The sequence below is a fragment of the Delphinus delphis genome, chromosome 15 (genome assembly GCF_949987515.2).
Source record: "Delphinus delphis chromosome 15, mDelDel1.2, whole genome shotgun sequence".
Taxonomy (NCBI): domain Eukaryota; kingdom Metazoa; phylum Chordata; class Mammalia; order Artiodactyla; family Delphinidae; genus Delphinus; species Delphinus delphis.
Genome location: NC_082697.1, coordinates 35071716 through 35092967, shown reverse-complemented (window position 1 = coordinate 35092967; position 21252 = coordinate 35071716). Strand labels below are relative to the sequence as shown.

Genomic DNA, 21252 nt, shown 5'->3' with positions numbered 1-21252 from the left:
AGGTAACAGTAAATAAGGTCATCTTCTATATGTTCGGAAGGCTATACACAAAACTGTTATAAATTTAAATTTCACACAATAAAATAAAACATCATAGACAGTCTTCTTAGTTTAAAGCATGCATATTATAAAGCAAAAACTGCCTGTATTGTAATTACAATATTAAACATTTCTAAAGTATGTGTTCTTTTCTTTTCGCAATTTTCAGAAAGGCATACCATCTGCACAAAGAAACACATGTCACTGGATATGGATTTTTATACTGAAATACTGGGATCTTTGCAGGAATTGCATTTTTTAAAGAGACATAAATAAAACCAGTTTATTTCAACTTTTTCATACACATTGTAACTCTGGTGTGTCATATCCTCTATCTGATTAAAAAGATTTGTAATAAATTTAGAACTTGCAGAGATAATTTTGGAATTTGGGATTGTCTTCCTGATGGGTAGAGCAAATCTAAGGCTTTTGTACACATGGTAAGTTTTATTATAAGAGCCAGGTGCTGGAGGCCAACCCCTCGGGCTCAAATCTCTGCCTGTCCCCTCCCGTGCCTCATTCTGCACAACCACAACTGGAAAAAAAAGGGATAATAATCATACCTCCGTCAGAGTTTTTTGTGAGAATTAAACAGGATAATTTGGGTAAAGCACTTGGATCAATTCTTGGCACATAAAAATGTTCATTATTATTATAGTGGATTATGTTTAAAACCTGATTTATTAAAATATTAAATGAAAGTTTATCATGGCATTCTTTTTTTATTGTGTTAAGTATATATAACATAAAACTTGCCATTTTTAAGTGTAAAGTTCAGGGGCATTAAGTACTTTCACATTGCTGTGCAACCATGACCACCATCCATCCTCATCTTCCCAAACTGAAACTTCACACTCATTAAACACTAACTCACCATTCCCTCCTCCCCCTAGGCCTTGACAATCACCATTCTATTTTCTATATCTATGAATTGACTACTTTTTGGTACCTTATATAAATAGAATCATACAGTATTTTTCCTTTTGTATCTGGTTGATTTCACTCAGCATAATCTGTTCAAGGTTCATCCATGTTATAGTAGGTATCAAAATTTCCTTCCTTTTTAAGACTGAATAATACTCAATTATATGTCTGTATCATTTAGTTTATCCACTCATTCACTGATGGACATTTGGGTTGTTTCTTTCCACCTTCTGGCTGTTGCGAACAACGCTGCTATGAACATAGGCCTACAAATATCTGTTTGCATCCCTGCTTTCAATTTTTTTCCATATATACCCAGAAGTGAAATAACTGGATCATATGATAGTTCTATATTTAATTTTTTGAGCAACTGCCTTGCTGTTTTATCCTGATAGTCTTAAGATTCATTCTTAACATGCAGTCTGAAAATATCTTTTACAAGGCTTGTGCTGTTACATAGAGCTTCATCTGGAATTTTTAAATTCCAAAATTACTTTTAAATGTTAAAAAAAAAAGACACTTGGAAACAAATTTGATATTATAATGGAAGAATATTTTTTAAAATATCTGAAGCTTCTCCTATGAGATTACATGCATAGAAGTTCAGAGTAATATTTCCAGTAAATCATAGCAATATTTTCAGTTCTGTTTCATCACCTACTTTTCCAGAGTTGGGTGAAATAAAAGTTTCCAATAGGCTTCACAGAACACACATCCCAATTTCCAGGTAAATTTGGAATTAACCTGTAGGTGTAACTTACCATTTTCACATCAGTTCCTTTTCTAATCAGAGTGTCTGACAAGAGTATCTGATAAGATTCTAATCAAAATCTTAGTGACAATTCACTGCAAGGATCCCAGACAATAAAATATTTAAAGTTAGCAGAGCAAAACAGCTCAAATTTATATGTTGGAACATTGTGTTAGGCTGCCTCGTTGTTTCGGATACTGCTTTTTCTAGCTTATTCCTTTTCCTCCTTCAAAATTAAAGCTCCTTTGTTCAGTATTTTCTTGACCCACTCTCTGGCCACAGTTCCTCTACTAAATGATCATTTATCGCGGCTCCCTGCCTGCTTCCTCCATAATCACCTTTGACATTCCAAGATCAGCTGGAACTTGGCATTCTTGCCATGCAAGGCAGGGTTTGACCCAGAAATACATGAATATCCATTTTCAACTCCACCTCCTTTTTTCACACCTCTCACATAGCTGCAAGTGCCAATATTCTCCCCCTGCTCAACCCAGATCTCAAGTATTCTTAATTGTCAGAATATATGCTGTAGTTTGAAGTTTGAAATATACAGCCATCCTTCATTTCCAAGGCAACTGCAGCATTTTACTGCAGAATAATGGAGGTAACTCTCAGATGGTCTATGTTTTATTCTTTCTCCCTCCATCAATATCCGTAAGATGTGTATTCCATAAGAAGGTGGTTTTCAAACTTTTGGGTGCATCAGATTTACAAGGAGTACTGGTTAAAATGCAGACTACTGAGCCCTTTCTCTGGAGCTTCTCACTTAGGAGATCTGGAATAGAGTCTGAGAATCTGCATTTCTACTTAATTTTCAGTGATGCTGCTGCTACTGGTCCAGGAACCAGACTCAGATCCACTGACACAGGCCTACAATGGGTGAGGCTTTGAATCAGGAATACAATGATGTAAATGCCCAGGAGCACCAGTGAGCTTGAAATGTAGACATCCCTGTGTCTTCTAAGTACATGGCTTCTAACTAGGAATTCAACTTTAATTTGCTTATTTAAAGTTATAAGGTATTTTTTCCAATAAACATCTACCTTGAAAAGAAGAACACTAATAAACATACCTGTTTTAAGTTAGTAATTGTGGATAATGTACAGTAAATCTCTATTTACCCCTCTTTCGTTGACAGAAACCATTTTACTCTCATCCCATCTTATCAAAAATGAAGACTAATATAATGATATAAGAAGCTGCTGTTCTACAATTTACATGAATCTCCAAAAAGATTTTAGGTTAAATAAAGGACAGTCAAGGAACAAAGTAAAGGGACTTTTTAAAACCTTAACATCCAAAAGAATGAGAGATATTTCAGTAAGAAAAAGAGTCACTGCAATCAATATTAAAATTACAAAGTCCTATAACTTCTTTATTATGATTTGTGCATCAATGTGCTGATATAAATCAATAACATATACTAATGCAATGTTATATGATAATTACATCTCAAAAAAAAGATGAAATGTGAAAATAAATGAATCACTATAAAACAAATTATATACCCTGGAGCATAACCTATAAAAATATTGAATCAATATGCTGTACACCCAAAACTAATAATAATAAGGCAACTATATTTTAATAATAAATAAATAAACAAAATGTCCTAAAGAAACTGGGAGGAAATGACAAAACAGTCCAAACTCCCTCCCAATACCAGAATATTCTTTACAGAACTCCCTGACCAAATAATAATAGACACATCCTAAATGTTTGGTCTGAGCCAATCACTGCAATATGAACTCGAAATGGAATTTCTCCTTTGATATTTATAATATTTTAAGAGGTAGACACTTATCCCGATTTTACATATAAATAGACTAAGGCTTAGCTTAAATAACTAGGTCCAAGGAAACCTAGCTAAGCTAGTAAGGGAAGCACTGGAATTAAGCCTCAAGGGCAGACTCTACACCAAGGTCACTCAACAGTTTCATTACTGATCTGCTAAATTAGGGCTTTTTTCGACATTTGTTTTCCTAATCATCTTCCATGAAATGTTAATATCACAGATATTCTGTATATCTATTTATATGCTGTATGTATTCTGTGCTTTATATAAAATAAAAAGTAAAGAATAAGAAGACTTTTTGTCCCTCAAGAACCATTTTTCATTTGTTTGGAGATGATCTGGCCCCAACTGAGATGGCAACGCTGTCCCCCTGCACTGCTGAATATGGGCTCACCCGAGACCACGGAGCGCTTGAAATGTGGCGAGTTGGCTAAGATGTGCTATAAGATTTGAAAGACTGACAATGAAAACAAGAATCTAAAGTAGTTCATGAATAATTGTTTATATTAATTACATATGTAAATAAATATATCGGGTTAAACAAACTATATTGTTAAAATTAATTCCAGGGGCTTCCCTGGTGTTGCAGTGGTTGAGAGTCCGCCTGCCGATGCAGGGAACACGGGTTCGTGCCCTGGTCCAGGAAGATCCCACGTGCCGCGGAGCGGCTGGGCCCGTGAGCCATGGCCGCTGAGCCTGCGCGTCCGGAGCCTGTGCTCCGCAACGGGAGAGGCCACAACAGTGAGAGGCCCACGTATCGCAAAAAAAAAAAAAATTAATTCCACCTGTTTTTTTTTTTTTTTTTTTTTACTTTATTAATGTGGCTACTAAAAAATTTTAAATTTCCAGTGTGGCTCATTTTATATTTCTACTGGGCAGTGGAGCTCTAAATCTTCATGAGAAAATAAGTTTTCTCCTTAACAGGGAAATCTTTTTCACAAAGCAAACTTGGTCAGATAATGCCAGCTAGAAAATTTGGGGATTTTTTTCCATATATGCAGCTACCATTTAGTTTTAACACCTAATTATTGGGTTGGCCAAAATGTTCATTTGGGTTTTTCCAAATGAACTTTTCAGCCAACCCAATTATACAAAATAAATCTAGTTGCTTCTCTAAGTGTCAATTCTTCAAGTATTTGAATAGAGCCAATACGTTGCTGCCCTCTGAGTTCTACTTTACCGGGTTCAGGTTAGTAATGAGCTAAATTGTGCCCCACCCCAAAATCCGTATGTTCAAGTCCCACCCAGTGCTTCAAACTGCAACCCTATATGGTTAACAATCTTTACATAGGCGATTAAATTAAAAGGAGGTCATTAAGGGTGGGCCTTAATTCAATAGGATTGGTGTCCTTATAAAAAGAAAAAATCTGGACACAGACACATACAGAAGGAAGATGATGTGACAACACAGGGAGGCCAGCCACCTACAAGCTATGGAGAGAGGCCTGGAACAGATCAGGGTCTTCAGAAGGAACCAACTCCACTAACACCTTGATCTCAGACCTGCGGCCTCCAAAACTGTGAGAAAACACATTTTTGTTGTTTAAGACTCTCAGTCTGTGCTACTTTGTTATGGACACCCTATAAAACTGATACAAGCTATAACCCATTAAGGCTAATGTCGAGGACCGGCTCACAGACCCACAGACCCACAGCCCACACGTTGGTGCCACTGTCAGAAAGTCTACTGGCCTAGATTGACCACAATTCTGACTCCACAGTGATTTCGTGTCCTCATGTTGTTAAACAGAAAACACACATGGCTAGAGATGTGCACTTCTCAACTAATCAATGTTACAGAGTCAACAAGGGAAAAAAACCAGCCATGCTCCACAGGGATTGCCCAAGACTTGCCTCAGAAAGCAGCAGAGCCAAAGACGGCAAACACATACACAAACAGCTATGTAAGGAAAAAAAATTCCAAGTGTCACAGAAAATCAGATGTGATGCCCAACAAACGTCAGTGATGCAGCCCTGACTATGAAACACACACACATACATACACACACACACACACACACACACACACACACACACACACACACACACACACTAAAGGCAGTCTTGGATGATGGATTGTGAGATTAAGATCAGTGAAGTAAATGTTCTATGTGCATCAGCATGGAAGAGGATTTTCTTCCCAGGGCCTGTCCAGTCTGAAATTTCCCCGAGGAAAGGAAAGCAGAGGAGGGAAGAAGGTCCAGGGTGGAGGATGCAAAACAGTGGAGAGAAGTACCATTAAAAAGTTGCCTTTTACTGACAGGTATACAAATCTCTTTTAACAAAATACAGCAAAAAGTTGGAAGCATGCTCCTTCAAACACGATGCAAGATACTGCAGGCCTATACTAGGGATTCAAATGAAAGTCCAGATCCCCCATCATACAAGGTGCTCAATGTTTAGTGGGGGCATCAGATGAGTAAACCAATCATTTCAGGAGGCTAGAGGTCTGGTGGGCTGTGGTTTTAATATACATTTCCCTGATGACTAATGACTAATGTTGTTGAACATCTTTTCATGTCCCTACTGGCCGTGTGTGTGTGCGCATGCGTGCGCACACAGGGGCCCAGTACTTTTTAAAATCAGTTAAGATTTAAATCAGTGGTTTACATTTTAATCAGTGGTTCTGGACCAGGGTCAGTTTTTCACCCCAGGGAAATGTTGGCAATGTCCAGAAACAATTTTGGTTGTTACACTGGGGATTTTGTTACTGGAATCTAGTAGATAGTCAGGGATGCTGCTAAACATTCTGCAATGCACCGGCCAAACCCCATAACAAAGAATTGTCTGGCCCCAAATGTCCATAGTACTGAGGTTCAGAAACACAGCTTTAATGGCTTCCTACTGACTTCATGATAAAATTTTTCAGTGGCCTAAGTAGCATATATGCACCCCTTGCCATCCCACCTCATTATCTGAGCCACCAAGTGCCCCATTTGCTTATTCTTCCCTGTCCTTCAAAGTCCCATATGCCTTCCCTCCTTGGGATGCCCACATGTCCTGTACGTTTGACCTAATACACTCCCCATCCTCATGTTGGCTTAAGTCCTACTTATAACTCAGGTCTTTCCTTAAACAGAACTTCTCCATGAAAACCTTCCAAACTTCTTATACTCACTTGTACTTTTTTCCGTAGTACTTGTCACAATTATAGTAACATCATTTACCTCTCTTTGTTGAGCATCTATCTCCCCCAGCAGAGCACCAACTCCATGAGGGCAGGAACCAAATCATTTACCATTGTAAATCCACAACACTAGCAAAATGTCCAGCTTATAAGAGGCATCAATACAAATTTAAAGTATGAACACTGAATGGGTAGATGGAAGGAAACTGCAGAAAAAGAATCAAGGTAGATTCTGAAAAATATCAATTGGGCTGGCACCCAACACGTTGCCAGAAGCTGTGGCAAGAGAAATTTCAAAGCAATGGCAAAGGCAGAATAAGGCTTTGGAGGGCAGAGAAGGAGTGAGTGGGATGTTAGGAGAGGAGAAGGTGGGTAGAAGCTGCATGTTCCTTGTGGAGGGAAGGATGAGGAAAAGAGGGCAGTAACTGTAGGAGGAAGGTGGGGTGGGCGACATTGTGCTGGATTCTATGTTGGCATTTGTATGACTAAAAAGCATATTTCTATGTTCTTAGAAGAGCCTCAACATAAGGGAATCTTTCACAGATGCTGTCAAAGGGGAGGATAATTATGAATCCAGAATCCAAACAAACCAGGAGGCATGGGCTCCAGGACATAGAGCTTTCCCAGGGACAGGAGGGAAGGTGGGACCATAGAGGTTGCCCAAGTATATTGAAATAGAAGCGGGGAAGGGAGGATGTCAATGATATTGTCCCAGTAACTTCCATTCCCTCTATACAGAAGAAATAGTGTAGGCAGAATTTTTATTATAAATAATATTTTTTAAACTATATGTCTTTAATATTTTTCTCATTTTGGCAATAAAGCTCACGTATCCATTTTTCTCCTTGTGAATCATTATCCAGATAGAGAGGATGTTTTCACACCCGTCAGTCTTTTGCTCTGTCATTCCCAACACTTCTGAATTTCTTTAAGGGCAATTTTCCTTGCAAGATCTCGGTATATGTGTATCTTTTCCAGAAAACAGAAGCCACTTGTAACATTCAGAATAAGAGATGTAAATACATTAAGCATCACAATTTTCAACCAATATCGAATCACAATTGATTACACACTCAACCTTAAGCCATATTTAGCACTTACGGGAAATCCGTGCTAATGACAGCAATCAGCTCTGTATTGACAATAAATAGTTTGCTTCTTGAGCTCACATGGAGAAACCAAAGTTAAGAAGGTCACAGGGTCCCTCAGACTCTGGGAGATGTCAGATGGAATGGAAGGATGGAGGGCAGGGCTTTCTAACCAATGCCACACACAGTGTGTCATGCAGGTGTCTTGGGAGCATGACCACCCTCCCTCATGACTGCACACTCCCCCTTCCCATGAACCCACTGTGACCCAGAAACACACCAGATCATTCCTTCATTCCACAAAGATTCCCTGAGCACCAACTCAGTGCCAGGCCTATGCTTTGCCCTAGGGAAGAAGATAAATAACACAAAGCTACAGTCTTTGAGGAGCCCTGGTCCAGTTGTTGTATAGATGAGGCATAACCACCTCCTTCCATGCACCCTCCTGCACTGGCAATCTACATCTGGGCTCTCAATTGACAGCACCTTGAATTCCAAGCCATTCTGCCTCACGTTTGGGTGCAAGTGGCATCCTCTACACTTCCTTCATGCCCACTTTATCTTTCATCTTCCAACATCAAAGATTTCCCATAGGAAGCCATGGGACCAGTCTTAATGGGCATCCAGCAAAAGACAACATTTGCAAGTATGTTTGGAAGAGAAAAAGATGGAAAAGCACATGTAATGAGTCTTGCCAGATACAAAAGTGCCACTTATTAGATAATGAAAAAAATGACCTTTGTTTTAACACCATTCCTGACTATCTTTCCGTGAGCATGTTTTACAGTGACTGACTGATGTTGAACATTTGTAGACTAGACTGTGCCCTGGTCTTTGTGCCTCAAAGCAGAAATTAAGTTTTCCTATGTTCCTACATCCTACATTGTGGAACAAAAATGGGCTTTGTATACGCATCATAAAAATAGCTGTTTTTGAAGACACTCGCAAAGAGGAAGGCATTTGTAGGGTTCTAAGCCTCATTTGTACAAATCCTAAAATCAGGGGGATTCTTTGGAAAAGTCAATGAATCTCTTTCAACTGGTAATCATTTGGATTCGATTAAAAGCCTTTTGTTACCACTGTTTGGGGATATCATGGTAGACTGGAAAAGGTCCTGAATTTAACCAGAAGACCTAGCTTTAAACCTGACTTTGGCTCTAGTTGTGTGCCTTGGGCAACTCACCACACACAAGCCCCAGTGTGCTTCTATGTAAGATGGGAATAATAACATCTGGCCTTTTCCTACCACTCGAGGTGGTCTTGAAGACTGAAGGGGCATGACTGTAAATAAATAAGAGTAGTTTATAAATATCAGGGCCTGTTATTAGGACTCACTCTCAGTATTGAACTTGAAAGGCAGCATTATAGCAAAACTCCATTTTACTCAACTGTAATATTGAAGGAGAAAATTACATAGGATGTGTGGGTGGTTATTGCACATTAAAACTGAAATTCATGGAATCCTAGAACCATAAAAGGCCGTATTGGGTAGGGGTTAATGAAGAAAACAAAAACCTCTCTGGAAACTTTGAACATAAAGGAGTTTAATTACAGGTACTTGACAGTATCACTAGAAGGACTGGAGACATAGGCTTCAGGTTGAGCCTCTGTGAATGACCCCAGAACATGATACACTGACCCTTGAGAACAGCTGTTGCCTCCACCACATTCAGAAAGGTGAGAGAGAAATCAACGAGGAACTGCTAGGGTCAAACACACGCCAGCTTAGCTGAAGACAAAGGAAGAGTAATCTGAGACAGGGAGCAGCCACTGTCGCCACTGCCTCTTTATAACCAAACACAGAAGAACGACTAAAGAAGATCATACTTCGTCCTTCAACATCCCACACATCTGTAGAGACAAACCAAAGAATGCAGAGAAGTGGCCTCCTTCACATATCATATAAGTGCATCTCATACTGGTGGAATGAATTTACAGCCAGAATATTAGACGCTGAGGATGGAGACTAAGTGAGATTCAACCAAACAGCAAACCTGAGAAAGCATCCCTGTCAGTATCCTTCATTTTTTTTTAATCTACGGGACCACTTGCTGACTTGCTCTGGGGTCTTCCTTTTTCAGCTTATACGGCCTCTCCTATAAAATGAATCCAATTAACTTTCCCTTACCCACTTCATAAACAAGTTCCAATGAAAGTTTGATTTTTTAACAGCAAAATAACTTCTTAATCTCCTATGTATCAATGTTATATATTAAGATCCACAATGACTAGTTCAGGTAAAAGTGCTTTGTTAACTAATTCATTTTCCTTAAACTTGTTCATAAAACTTCATTGTGATGAAAAGAAACAAAACAGTGAGCAAGTACTGTGAACTAAAAAAAGTCCTTGAAATGAAAACCATATGTAGGATGCTTTTAATTCTCTTTTAACACTAAATATGTTTTCTTATTTTATAGAATAATGTTTCTTCACTGACAATAATTTAGTTTCTTGATAAATGTATACAGATTTCGTCAACATCAATTATATCTAAGCATATACCTAAGCATTTTTTTCAGAATAAACTTAAAATAAAAATTTCCCCAAGTTGAAAATTAACATATGAAGAAAATAATAAAATCAAATATCAGAGCACAAAGAGATCAAAGGGGAAGCCAAAGACCTCTTCAAGAATCTAGCCTTCTTTATATGCTATTTCATTTAGTTTTTAACAGAAATCGATAGCTTCTTTAAAATCTCAAGTAAATCTCAGAAATATGTCCTAGTTCCTTTCCTTACTGATATACAGGGGCACTGGCACTGACTGTGGGATGGGACATGGAATAGATGGGGGAAGGGGAGCATTATGAAATCTTTCTGGGCAGATGGAATTTATGATACAGTCTGAAAAGGCTGCTTGAACCTCACATTAGCTCCAGTAACAGGAAAACTAAGGTCTTCAGTTACAAAATATTTGTTATTTAGGTGAAGACCCACAGCATTAGTCGACAATTCACAATCAATCTCATTCCATTTTCTGCCGGCACTCCTTGTTCATGATACTGTGAAACAATCCTGATAAAGAAACATTTAACTACAGTTTAACAAGTTCAATGTAAAAAAGCAAAATGTTCCTGTCCCATTTAAACAGTCATTGCACGTAAATATCATTTGAAGCTATTTACTGATATGCTAAACTTTCCTGGATTAGAGATATGCTAATAGCCAGAGTAAATTATCCTACTGCACCATAGGTGGGAATATCAAAGTCAGGCAAGATGCGAGAGAAAAACTACTACAGAAAATTATATTCCAGAAACAGCACTCTACTAGTTTGCTCTGCTATGCCAATAACAGCCTGTAGGCACTACATTTCCTTGCTCAATTATTACCGTTTTGTTCAACTGCTTTCTCGTTTGGGGCATTTACTACACCTGCTTCACTTCCCAGGCCTTACCTTAGGCTAGATAAGGACCTAATCAAGGTCCATCTAAACCCAGGATAAGTCATTTTTGTTACTGTTGAAGAGGGTCCTAAAGCAATAATAAAAATGCTTTAGGCTTTTGTTTTCATTGAAAATAAGAAGAAAATAGCTTTCTTAGATCCAAGACAGGCAAAACCAACCTACGGAGCTGCAAGTCAGGAGAGCGGGTGTCGGGGCCAGAAGGGAGCATTCAGGGGCTTGGTGGGCAGGCGATGCTGTTTCTCCATCTGGTGCGGATCACGTGAGTGTTCATTTTGTGAAAACTGACCCAGCTGGACACGAGATTTGCGTGTTTTACTTCATGAACGTTACACTCTGATCAAAAGCTTAAAATAACTTTATTGACTTACTTTGGAAAAGTGATATTCTTACACTTAGATTACAGTAATCACTGTCGATAAGAAATTCACAAAAGCTCTTTGGACATGAAAAAGAGACACATCTGGACATATTTAAGTAGTATTTTAGAGGGCACCTGCCAGCCCTTCTGGGGGCTGCGTTTGGATCCACCACCTACCAACCAGGGCTGTTTCTTCCCTCTTTCCCCTATAACCTGTCCAAAGTGAACGCTGCTGACTGCCCACCTTGTAAACCCTTCTCCTCTGCTCCCTCATTAATCTTGTCAGTGTCACCTTGTCATCATTTTGGAAACCGCAACTACAGATTCTACATAATGCAAAAGTTCTAACTGAGCTTTTGTGTAGGATTCTGGGAAATGTGCAATATACTAACATGATTTTTTATTATTATTACCTGTTTTAGCTGTGGGTTTTTTGGTGGGGAGGGCAGAGTGGTGGAGAGGGGTGAGGGAGTTACTTGTTCAAATCCACAGGGCGCTCAGCATATCCAAACCTCCAAGCTTCCTCAGCCTTCTTCTCAAACAACTTAGCCAGTCTAGCAATTATGACCTTTGAAGGTAAGATTATGCTTCTGAGCCATGATGTATGATGTGAGACTTACATCTATCTATCTATATATAATTTTTTCTTGCTAAATTACAAAAGTTTTTTTTTAACTGTTTCCTCTTCCTTCTGGGCATCATACCTGTGCACTTACTCTCTCTCTCTGTGTGTGTGTGTGTGTGTGTGTGTGTGTGTGTGTGTGTGTGTGTGTTGTGTGTACTCTAAGGTTTTTAAGTAGAAGTAAAACTTTTGGATGCTTTGGAAACTGACTTCCTTTAAAGAGAAAGAGTCCTGCATTTTTTACATAGATTCATTTTCTGTGAAATATCTATATTTTTTAAAAGGGTAAAAAAACTTTTTTTCCCTTTCAAATCATAAAATATGAAAATCAAAACACACTTTAAAGGGAATGGAAGGAAGGTCCGGATCTTCCCACCTATAGAATAAAAGAGTCATCCAACACAAACTGACCACCTTGATAAAGTTCATGGCCCTCTAATTATTGGGGGACCATCACTTTTAACAACTTATTTTATTGAGTGTTGTATGTCAGGCGCCACACAGAGCAATGCATGTGCCTTCGCTCCTTTAATGGTAACAGTGGTTCTGTGCAGTAGGAGATACTACAATCCTTACATTACACATGAGGAAACAGGTTGAGATGCATTAAGCAATTCACCCACAGTGAGCTCTGAATTTGGAGGGTGAGAGTGGAGAAAAAGAAAACAATCAAATGAGAAGCCCTCCATGCCCCAGAGGTTGTAGAACAAAGACACAGATCTTTAAGAGGAAGGATGGGCAAACTCAGAAAACAGATTCTCAACAGCCCATTAGAAAGCATAATGGTACATTTGAAAATGAGGAGTTTGAGGCAAATCAGGGTTTGGGAAACCTTCGTCTTTCCCTCCACATCTTGTCCAACACAGAGAAACGAGAGAGGCCAGGCTCACAATCTCCCAAGCTCCCTAGCTGAGATGGAGAAAGTTAGCTCACTCTCAAACACCCCAGTCCTGTACACCCACCTCCTACTACCAGAGACTGATCGTATACAAATGCAAAATGAAAGCAAAAATACAAACGCACAATAAAAGCAAGGTGCATCCTTTCATATCACTGGTGAAACACACAGCCACCATAGGTCAGTCCTTTATCTGTTGGCCAAGTTCCGGAGGACAAGGGTTGGCCTTGATGTTCAGACAGTGTATACCTATACACCATTACTAGTTGTTCAAAAATGGAAATATTTCCACATGCTCCCACAGACACTGGGGACGTGCAGACCTTCCCAGGATCAGGCAAAAGCATGGTTCATGCCTGGCCCTGGTGGAACAGGATGTCTCCAGGACTCCACTCCAGCTCCACTGCCCGCCTGCTGTCTGTTGTGATTGGTTAACGCCAATGTCAAAGCTTTTGGCTACCACCCTTAGAGCATCCACAGCCTCACCATGACATTGGTAGGTAGCCAACAGACTATGCAGGACACTGCGCCCTCTGGGTGACATCCCCCATTCTACATGATGGCCAGGACAACAGGACTGGTGATTATGGTGCTTTAGCCACTCAAAGAACAAGACAGAATCTCTACACAATTCTAAATAGCCTCAAACTCATCATTTTCAAAGGTACCATTATGCTTTCTAATGGGCTATTGAAAATCTGTTTTGAGTTTTCCCATCCTTTGGCTTAAAGATCAGAGAAGAGGGTTTACAATTTTTAAGTGAGATCAGATATTTTAGATATTTTAAATTATTTCCAGCATTTACTTTTCCTCACTAGCAGATGGGGCACACCCTTGGGGCGGGGGTGTGGGCAGCAGGTATTTCCCAAAGTCAGAGCGAAAAGGAAAAACACAGCAGCCTCCCCTGCTCAGAGGCAGGAAGTCAGACTAGACAGCCTCTCAAGAAGCTTCTCTCCTTCCTTTCCTTGTCTAACACTCCCACTAGAAGCAGATGAAAATGCTGAAAATGTTTCATTGCCTCTAAGAAATTCAAAAGAAATGCATGAATGTGAGTTAAGTCAGCCTGGGCATCAGAGACACTTCCTAAATATCCAAGAAGACCTAAAAAGATTGTCCACGATTATGTCACCGAGTTTTTTCTACCTCCTACGTAGGTAGAAAGGTAATAATTGGAAGAATTTCTCAAAATACAAACACATAGATAAAATTAAACTTACAAACCAGTGAAAATGTACACAGGCCAGCAAGATTGTGCTCTCTACCATACTTTCCAAGTTTTTTTCACAAACCTTATCTCAGTGGTTTCAAAGTGTGGTTCCCCAACCAGCAGCATCAGTGCTACCCAAGACCCTATGAGAAAGGCAAATTCCCAGGCTCCATCTCAGACCTTCTGAATCAGAAACTGAGGGTGGGCCCCAGCAGTCTGAACCTTACCAATCCCCCCAGATGTTTCTGATGCACGCTCAAGTGTGAGAAGGGCTGCTTTACCTATCAGCTACTGCCAACTTTTAGATGAAATAGGTAGGAAATGCAGCATTCTCACAGTCTGAGCAAGAGGCAGCAAAGATTCACAAAGGTTAAGTGATTAAGCTAAAGTCACACAGCTGACTGGTAAAAGAATCAGCAGGTACACCCAGGCCTTTGGACTCAAGATCTAGCTCTCTGTGTCTTCAACACACAGTCTCACTAATATGCAATATAATTAGCCAGATAACCTAAACTGGCTTGACACTAGAAGGACAAATATGAACGGGGAAGAGTAGAAGGGTGACACCTGGGGAGGAAAAAAACATCCAAAGAAGGTCTGGGTCCCTCTTACTCCACAGATCACCATGGAGACCAAGAAGGCCAACCAAGGAACTTACAGGATAGTCCATTGCATTCCACATAACCTGACTCCTAGGTGCAGTCTGGTTTCTCCCCTATGAAAGATCTGAGATTCCCCTGGCCCTCTCCTTAGTGCCCATATCCTTCCTACCGGACTGCCCCAGAAACTCACTGTTCAATGCTCAGAGGGAGCCCTTCTCACCTTCTGCAGGTGGCGTTTGACTAGCAGCCTCTCCATCACTCTCCCTGCAGCCCTCACAATCTCTATATCTTCGGTGTTCTTGATAATTTTCTGGCTCCTCCACCTAGTATGTAAGGTCGGTAACAGCAGGGGGTTTGCTGATTTCTTCATCACATCAGGCTCTAATTCAGGGCCTGGCATTAGTAGGTGAGGAAGAAATATATGTGACATAAATGCACATAATAAAAGTCATCTACCTGGATGTATCAAAAAGTGTTTCCACAGAAGAACTTCATTTTCAAAGTGACACTCATATTTTCTTCCAAACAAGACATTCTAGAGAATTATTTTTTCTTCACTTTTTAAATTTTATTTTATTCATTATTATTTATATTAGTTATCTATTTTATACATATTAGTGTATATATGTCAATCCAAATCTCCCAATTCATCCCACCACCACCACCCCCCACCACTTTCCCCCCTTGGTGTCCATACGTTTGCTCTCTACATCTGTGTCTCTGTTTCTGCCTTGCAAACCGGTTCATCTGGAGAATTATTTAAAATGCAGTTTCAAATCATCTCTGTGAATAAATCCAGAGCTTATCCTGGAATACCCTTCTTATTCTGCATAGTCTCCTTCTCTCTCGCTCGCTCGCTCGCTCTCTCTTCCTTCTGCTCTTCATTCTCTTTCTCAGTAAACCCATCATCATATTAGCTTTCTATCTGAGGATCTCAAGATGGGCAAGACTGCTTTACTTGTTGTTGAACTGCATTTTCTTTGTTTTTCCTTGAGACAGACAAAGCATTTCATCTGTGTCTGAACTTATTGTTTAGATTCTGGAATAATCCATTTACAAAGCATCCGGTCATTAGACTAGGTCAGAAGGAGAAAAGTGTAAAGTCCATAGTAAAAGAATGCCTACAGCATTTAATAAGTGGTATGAGCTTTCAAGGAAGCTGTGGGATCAGCCTCCAAGTCCTGTTTGCACTTCCAAATGGATAAAATATAGACACAGACCTGCTCAGCTAAGTAACTGGATTCTCTACCTGGAATATTTAAATTGTTTTCAGACACTGGAAAATGGCTTAAGAAGATTAAAGAAAAATACCCTGGAGAATAACAGGCTATAATTTACTAGGTGGAAAATCTTTTCAGCAAGAAGAATGCCTCATTCTCCTATAATTCCTCCTGTTTAAGAGATGTCTTAGTCATTTGGACCCAAATTTCCTTAGATCCAGCAGCTCAGGTTTATTCCCATGGGTTGTTCTTGTCAAACCTGTTGAATGATATCTAGGCCATAAAATTGATAAACTAATATCCGAAGATCCCCATGTATTCAGCAAGATTATTAAAGTGTCTGAAGGCAATGCGCAAGGAGGGGTGGGGGTGGCGAGGGGGGGTGGGGGTGGCGGGGGGGATTCACTTGAAGTCCTAGGGTCCAGGGTTCCTGTAAAGTACTGGACTTAGCCCAGCCCCTCCTGGCATAAGATGAAGGTAAATTGAGGTAATGTCTTGTATTCTATTCTGTAGTCTATTTCGAACTGAAGACTCCAGCCAGCTCAGTTCTCAGAAACTTGCCCTCCTGTTTGGCCTGCAGGCCCACCGAGCCCTCATCGACCCCTCAGTTACCCTCTTCTGCTCTTCAGCCCTCCCCTGGTGTGTCCTCCCCAGCCTTTCTCAGGGCCCTTCTCTGCGGAGCCGGGCGCTAAAGTTTGGCATCACCGACCACCTGTCGGCTGGACCGCTGTGTCCTCTGCCTCTGCCGCGTGGGCGCCCAGAAAAGCGCTAAGACGCTGAGCAACCATTCAACAGTTTCGGACTCCCGGGCAGTTCCTTCTCGAAAGGGACCAAAGGAGGTAACAGGGGGTGCGTCGGCGCGCGGAGAGGGGCGCGACTTGTTCACACCGCAGCGCTTTCCTGCGGGTCCCAACTTCACCCTCCCCACTTTCCAAACTCTCAGGACCCGTCACTGGCAACGCCGGCCCCTTCGGCTCCACTGGCCCAAAAGATTTCAGACCTCAGGGGGCGCTGACCAGACCCAGCCAGGACGTCAACTACTGAACCCAAGGACCCAAGAGCGGGAGCCCAGCCGCCGCTGTCGGCCACCCGCCCGGGCGGCGGCGACCTGAGCGCTCCGAAGCCCCCGCGCCCGCCCGGGTGCGCCCATTGCATAACGCACCCCTCGCCCCACCCCCACGAGAGGCCCGCGCCTGCCCCGCGCCCCGCCGGCACCCCCGCCAACCGCCCCGACTTACATCATCCCACTTGACGAATTTGGTGCCCTTCTTGAGGCTGTCGGACACGCACACGGGCTTGAGTTGCAGAGCGTGTACTCCGGGCTGAGCCCCGGCCATCAGGGCTCATCGGGGCTCCGGGCAGCCCGGGCGAGCGCGGCAGGGACGGGGCGCAGGGCGCGGGCTCCTTTCCCGGCTCCAGAGGCGCTCGCCTCTGCTCCCGCGCCGGCCTCCGCACCTCCTCCGGCGCGGCTCAGCAGGCGGGGTGCGCGGGGGCGAGGCGCCCGGCCATGATCGGGCGGCACGCGGGGTCGGGCGCCCGCGGTGGATGCGGAGCCTCGGAGGGCAAAGAGCCGCCAAGCAGGGCTGCCAGCCGCCGCCGGATACTGCTCCTCGGCCGCCGTCGCCTCCTGGCGTACCATTCAGCACATCCTCTAGACATGGAGGGAGAGCGCGAATGACACACGCTCGGCGCCCCCCCGCCCTGCTCCTTCCCCTTCTCCCTCCTCCTCCCGCCCCCCTTCCCCGCCACCAGCGCTCGCTCAGTCCCTCCTTCCCTCGGCGGCTTCCAGCCCAACTTTGCGCACTGGGTCAGGCGCCGGGAAGCGGGGACGCAGCGGCACCTTCCGGCTCCCGGGCTCCACTGCAGCCAACGCCTGCGCCGCCGCGCCTCTGAGCATGCCTCGTGCCCCGGTGGCGGGGTGCTGGGGTGTACAGGAGCCAGGCGTTCCTGGGGGTTTGATGGGGAACGTGAGCCCGAGCCTGGAAATGTCCTTGGGTCCAAACGGGGTGGGAAAAGAGAGCCGTCGGAGGGAGCGGAGAAGCGACCCACTGCTTTCCCCTCTAGCTGGAGCTCTCCAGCGCTAACCACAAACCAGCTTTTTGAAAAGACAATTATTATTTATTAGTAGAGAAGAGAACATTTGAGAGGCATGGAGTGAGAGCTCTTTGGGGAACCTTGCCAGCCCTGAGAATTTGCAGCGCGCTGGTCTTGAAGCCTGGGCATTCTACGATTAAGTTGTGTTTCTGAGAAAGCAAGCCCATTCTAAGAGAAACAATGCTTTTATTTCCCACGATGACAGAAGGCTCCTGCGTGTGTGTGTGTGTGTGTGTGTGTGTGTGTGTGTGTGCGCGCGTGCGCGCGCGCGCGCGCGTGTATCAGACAGAGACAGAGGAGAGAGAGAGAGGTGTCTAACTGATAGAAACTTGCTCATTTAGGAACATAGGTGTAAGGATGTTTGTACTCATTCAACAAACATTTCTCATTTCTTTTAAAACAAAGAAAGAGATAGCCCCACCAGAATAGATCAAGTTTAAAAGACCGATAATGCCAGTGTTGAGAAAATGAGGAGCAACTGGAAATTTCATCCACTGCTGGAGAGTATAAAATGGTAAAGCCACTTGGAAAAACAGTTTTTTATGAAGTTAAACATTTACTTATCATAAAACCCAGAACTTCTACTTCTAGGTATTTATCCAAGAGAAATGAAAACATATGTTCTCACAGACTTGTTCAGTAATGCTCATAGCTTTCTTCATCATATCCCAAAACTGGAAACCACAAATGTCCATCAACAGGTAAATGGATAAACAAAATGTGGTATGCCAAACAGTGGAACACTATTCAGCAATAAAAAAGTAATGGGCATACAACCACACAGATAAATCACACAGACGCTAAGCCTTAGTGAAAGAAGCTGAACACAATAGACTACATACTGTTTGATTCCATCTCAGGAATTCTACAGCAGGTAAACCAGTCTATGTTGACAGAAAGCAGATCAGTGGTCGCCTGTGGCCAGGAGTGGCAGGGATTGACAGGGAAGGTGAACCAGGGAACTTTTGAGAGAGACGAAAATGTTCCATATCATGTGTGTACACAGTTGTCAAAATTATAGAACTGTATACCTAAAATGAGTATGTTTTATTGTAAGTAAATTGTACCTCAATAAAGTTGATTTTAAAAAAGAAACAGAATATGAACAAAGAAAGAGAGAAACATTCTTTTCTCTTAAGTGTTTGTCTTTTTTCCTCTGCCCCAGAGGCTTCCAAGGCCCAATGTTTATAAACTCGGTCAAAATATTACCCAAAATCCGACGGGAAAATTTGCTGTTAAATATTTCAATGCATTCAAAACATATGTGTTCATTAGCAGCTGTATGCTGGGCACTATGATAATCACCAAGGATAACCTGGTGAACATGACCCCAGACTCCGGCTCTTTTTGGGGGGCCTTACCTGGTCCTTGGAAGCCACTTGCCACAAAGAATCTCTTTAAAGACTGACTTGTTTCATTTTGATCACATGTCCCTAAACTAAAACCTGAGTATATTGTCCAAAGGCTCTCTATCCAGTGGCCTTGGCTTGCTAAGTGCAGAGAGCACCATCACATTTTCACACTGCTTCTCTTGAAAACAGCAACACAACTCTACTTCCAGCATTCCTGCCCTTCTCAATTGTGCTTATAATTCATCCTACCAGACTAGTTCTTTTCTCTTCTCTCTTTTATTTCTCCACCACCCTCAGTTTTGTACTGAAAAGATTATTGGCCAAATAGGCTTAACAGCAGAATGATGTAGGAAGGCAAGATAGACCAGAGATGTGCCCTCTAGAAGACGAGTTTGGAAGATTAGAAATGGGCTCTAGGCTAAATGAGAAGGTAGAATGAGACTCTTCGTGGCGGCTGATTGCATCATCTCTCTCTGTTCCTTGTCCTTCTCTGTATCCACACACTTTGCCATGTGACCTTATGGTGACCTGTGTATTTATTCACCCCATTGATATTGGCTAATGAGATGTTAGAAGATGTGACCTAAGAAAAGGCTTGAAATATACTTGTGAGGATGGGTGGGAAATATACGTGCCTTCTGGGGTTTCTGGTTATTACCGTGAGACAAACACGTCTCAGAGAGCCATAAGCGGAAGATGTAGGCCCGATCTGCAGCCTAGAGGCAAATCCAACAGAACCCATCTGAGATCTGTCAGAACCCAGACAACCGGCAGACTTATGAGCATGACAATATATGCTCATTGTTGGATCCACCGATCTGGCCAGGGACTGGGGGATCATTTATTATGCACAATTATTGTGGGAAGTAGCTGGTTGAGTCACTCATCTAGTATTCTTGATCCTTCCCAGCTGTTGCTTGTTGCTGTGAATGTAAGGAGAATAAAGCTGTAGAATTCTGAACAGTGTTTGTCTTCAAGACAAGCATGGACTGTGGGAACTCCTTCTGCCAGCAGAAGGATGCAGTTTGAGCCAGGAGAGCTGTGCGGTAACCCCCTTCAACATGTAAGATGAGGCTTGAGGCAGCTTGGTTCAACTCCCTCATTTTCCACACCTCTGGTTAAGATACAAGGCAGAAGGAGTTTTAACGTGTGGGGATTTTTGCCATGCAAAGGGACTGGTAAGAACATCCAAAATTGTGTGAGCCAGGCCTGTGATCCATCAAGTTCAGTGCTCTGTTCTGTTTTTAAAACAATAAAAAGGTCTGTTTTATGTGAGAGCACAGAATTGCCCTCGGGAATGTCAGCCTCAGGGAGTTGGCAAAGCTAACCATTACTGAGAATTAACTATAGTCCAGAACACTAGGCTAAGCACTTCCCAGATACTCCATAACATAACACTTACTGTTCAACAGCACCCTCCCACCACCTTTTCCTTGTTAAGCAAACCCTGATTTGGTTCAGCTGGCAATGTGCTTAGGAAAGGTGGCTCCTCCCTCTTCCCAGGAAATGAACTGCTATTGGTCTATTGGTCTAAAGCAATTATAGAAATCACATTCTCCTTCTCTCTGATGGGTTTAGGAGGTCATTAGGAGACCCAAATCTGCCCAATGGATTAAGGGAGGTAGGGCCTGCTCCTTTCTCTGTCTCTCTCTGACTTTGTCTCTCCCTCTCTGTCTCTCTCTCTCTGTTACCCTGTAAAGAGGATGGCCAACTAGAAACATGCAAAGAGCCTTACTTAGTCCTTCATGAGATTGTTAGCCCTTTGCAAG

At 42.3% G+C, this 21252-nt stretch overlaps 1 protein-coding gene across 2 annotated transcripts in view; it reads right to left on the bottom strand.

Moving 5' to 3' along the window:
- Nucleotides 1–17416, bottom strand: part of PLCB1 (phospholipase C beta 1) — a 682368-nt gene extending 664952 nt beyond the window's left edge. For both annotated transcript variants that reach the window (XM_060031224.1, XM_060031225.1), the window contains exon 1: nucleotides 17276–17416. In XM_060031224.1, coding sequence (XP_059887207.1) covers nucleotides 17276–17374 — 99 coding nt within the window. In that variant the 5' untranslated portion in view covers nucleotides 17375–17416. The remainder of the gene's footprint in view (nucleotides 1–17275) is intronic.
- Between the last annotated feature and the right edge of the window lie 3836 nt (nucleotides 17417–21252).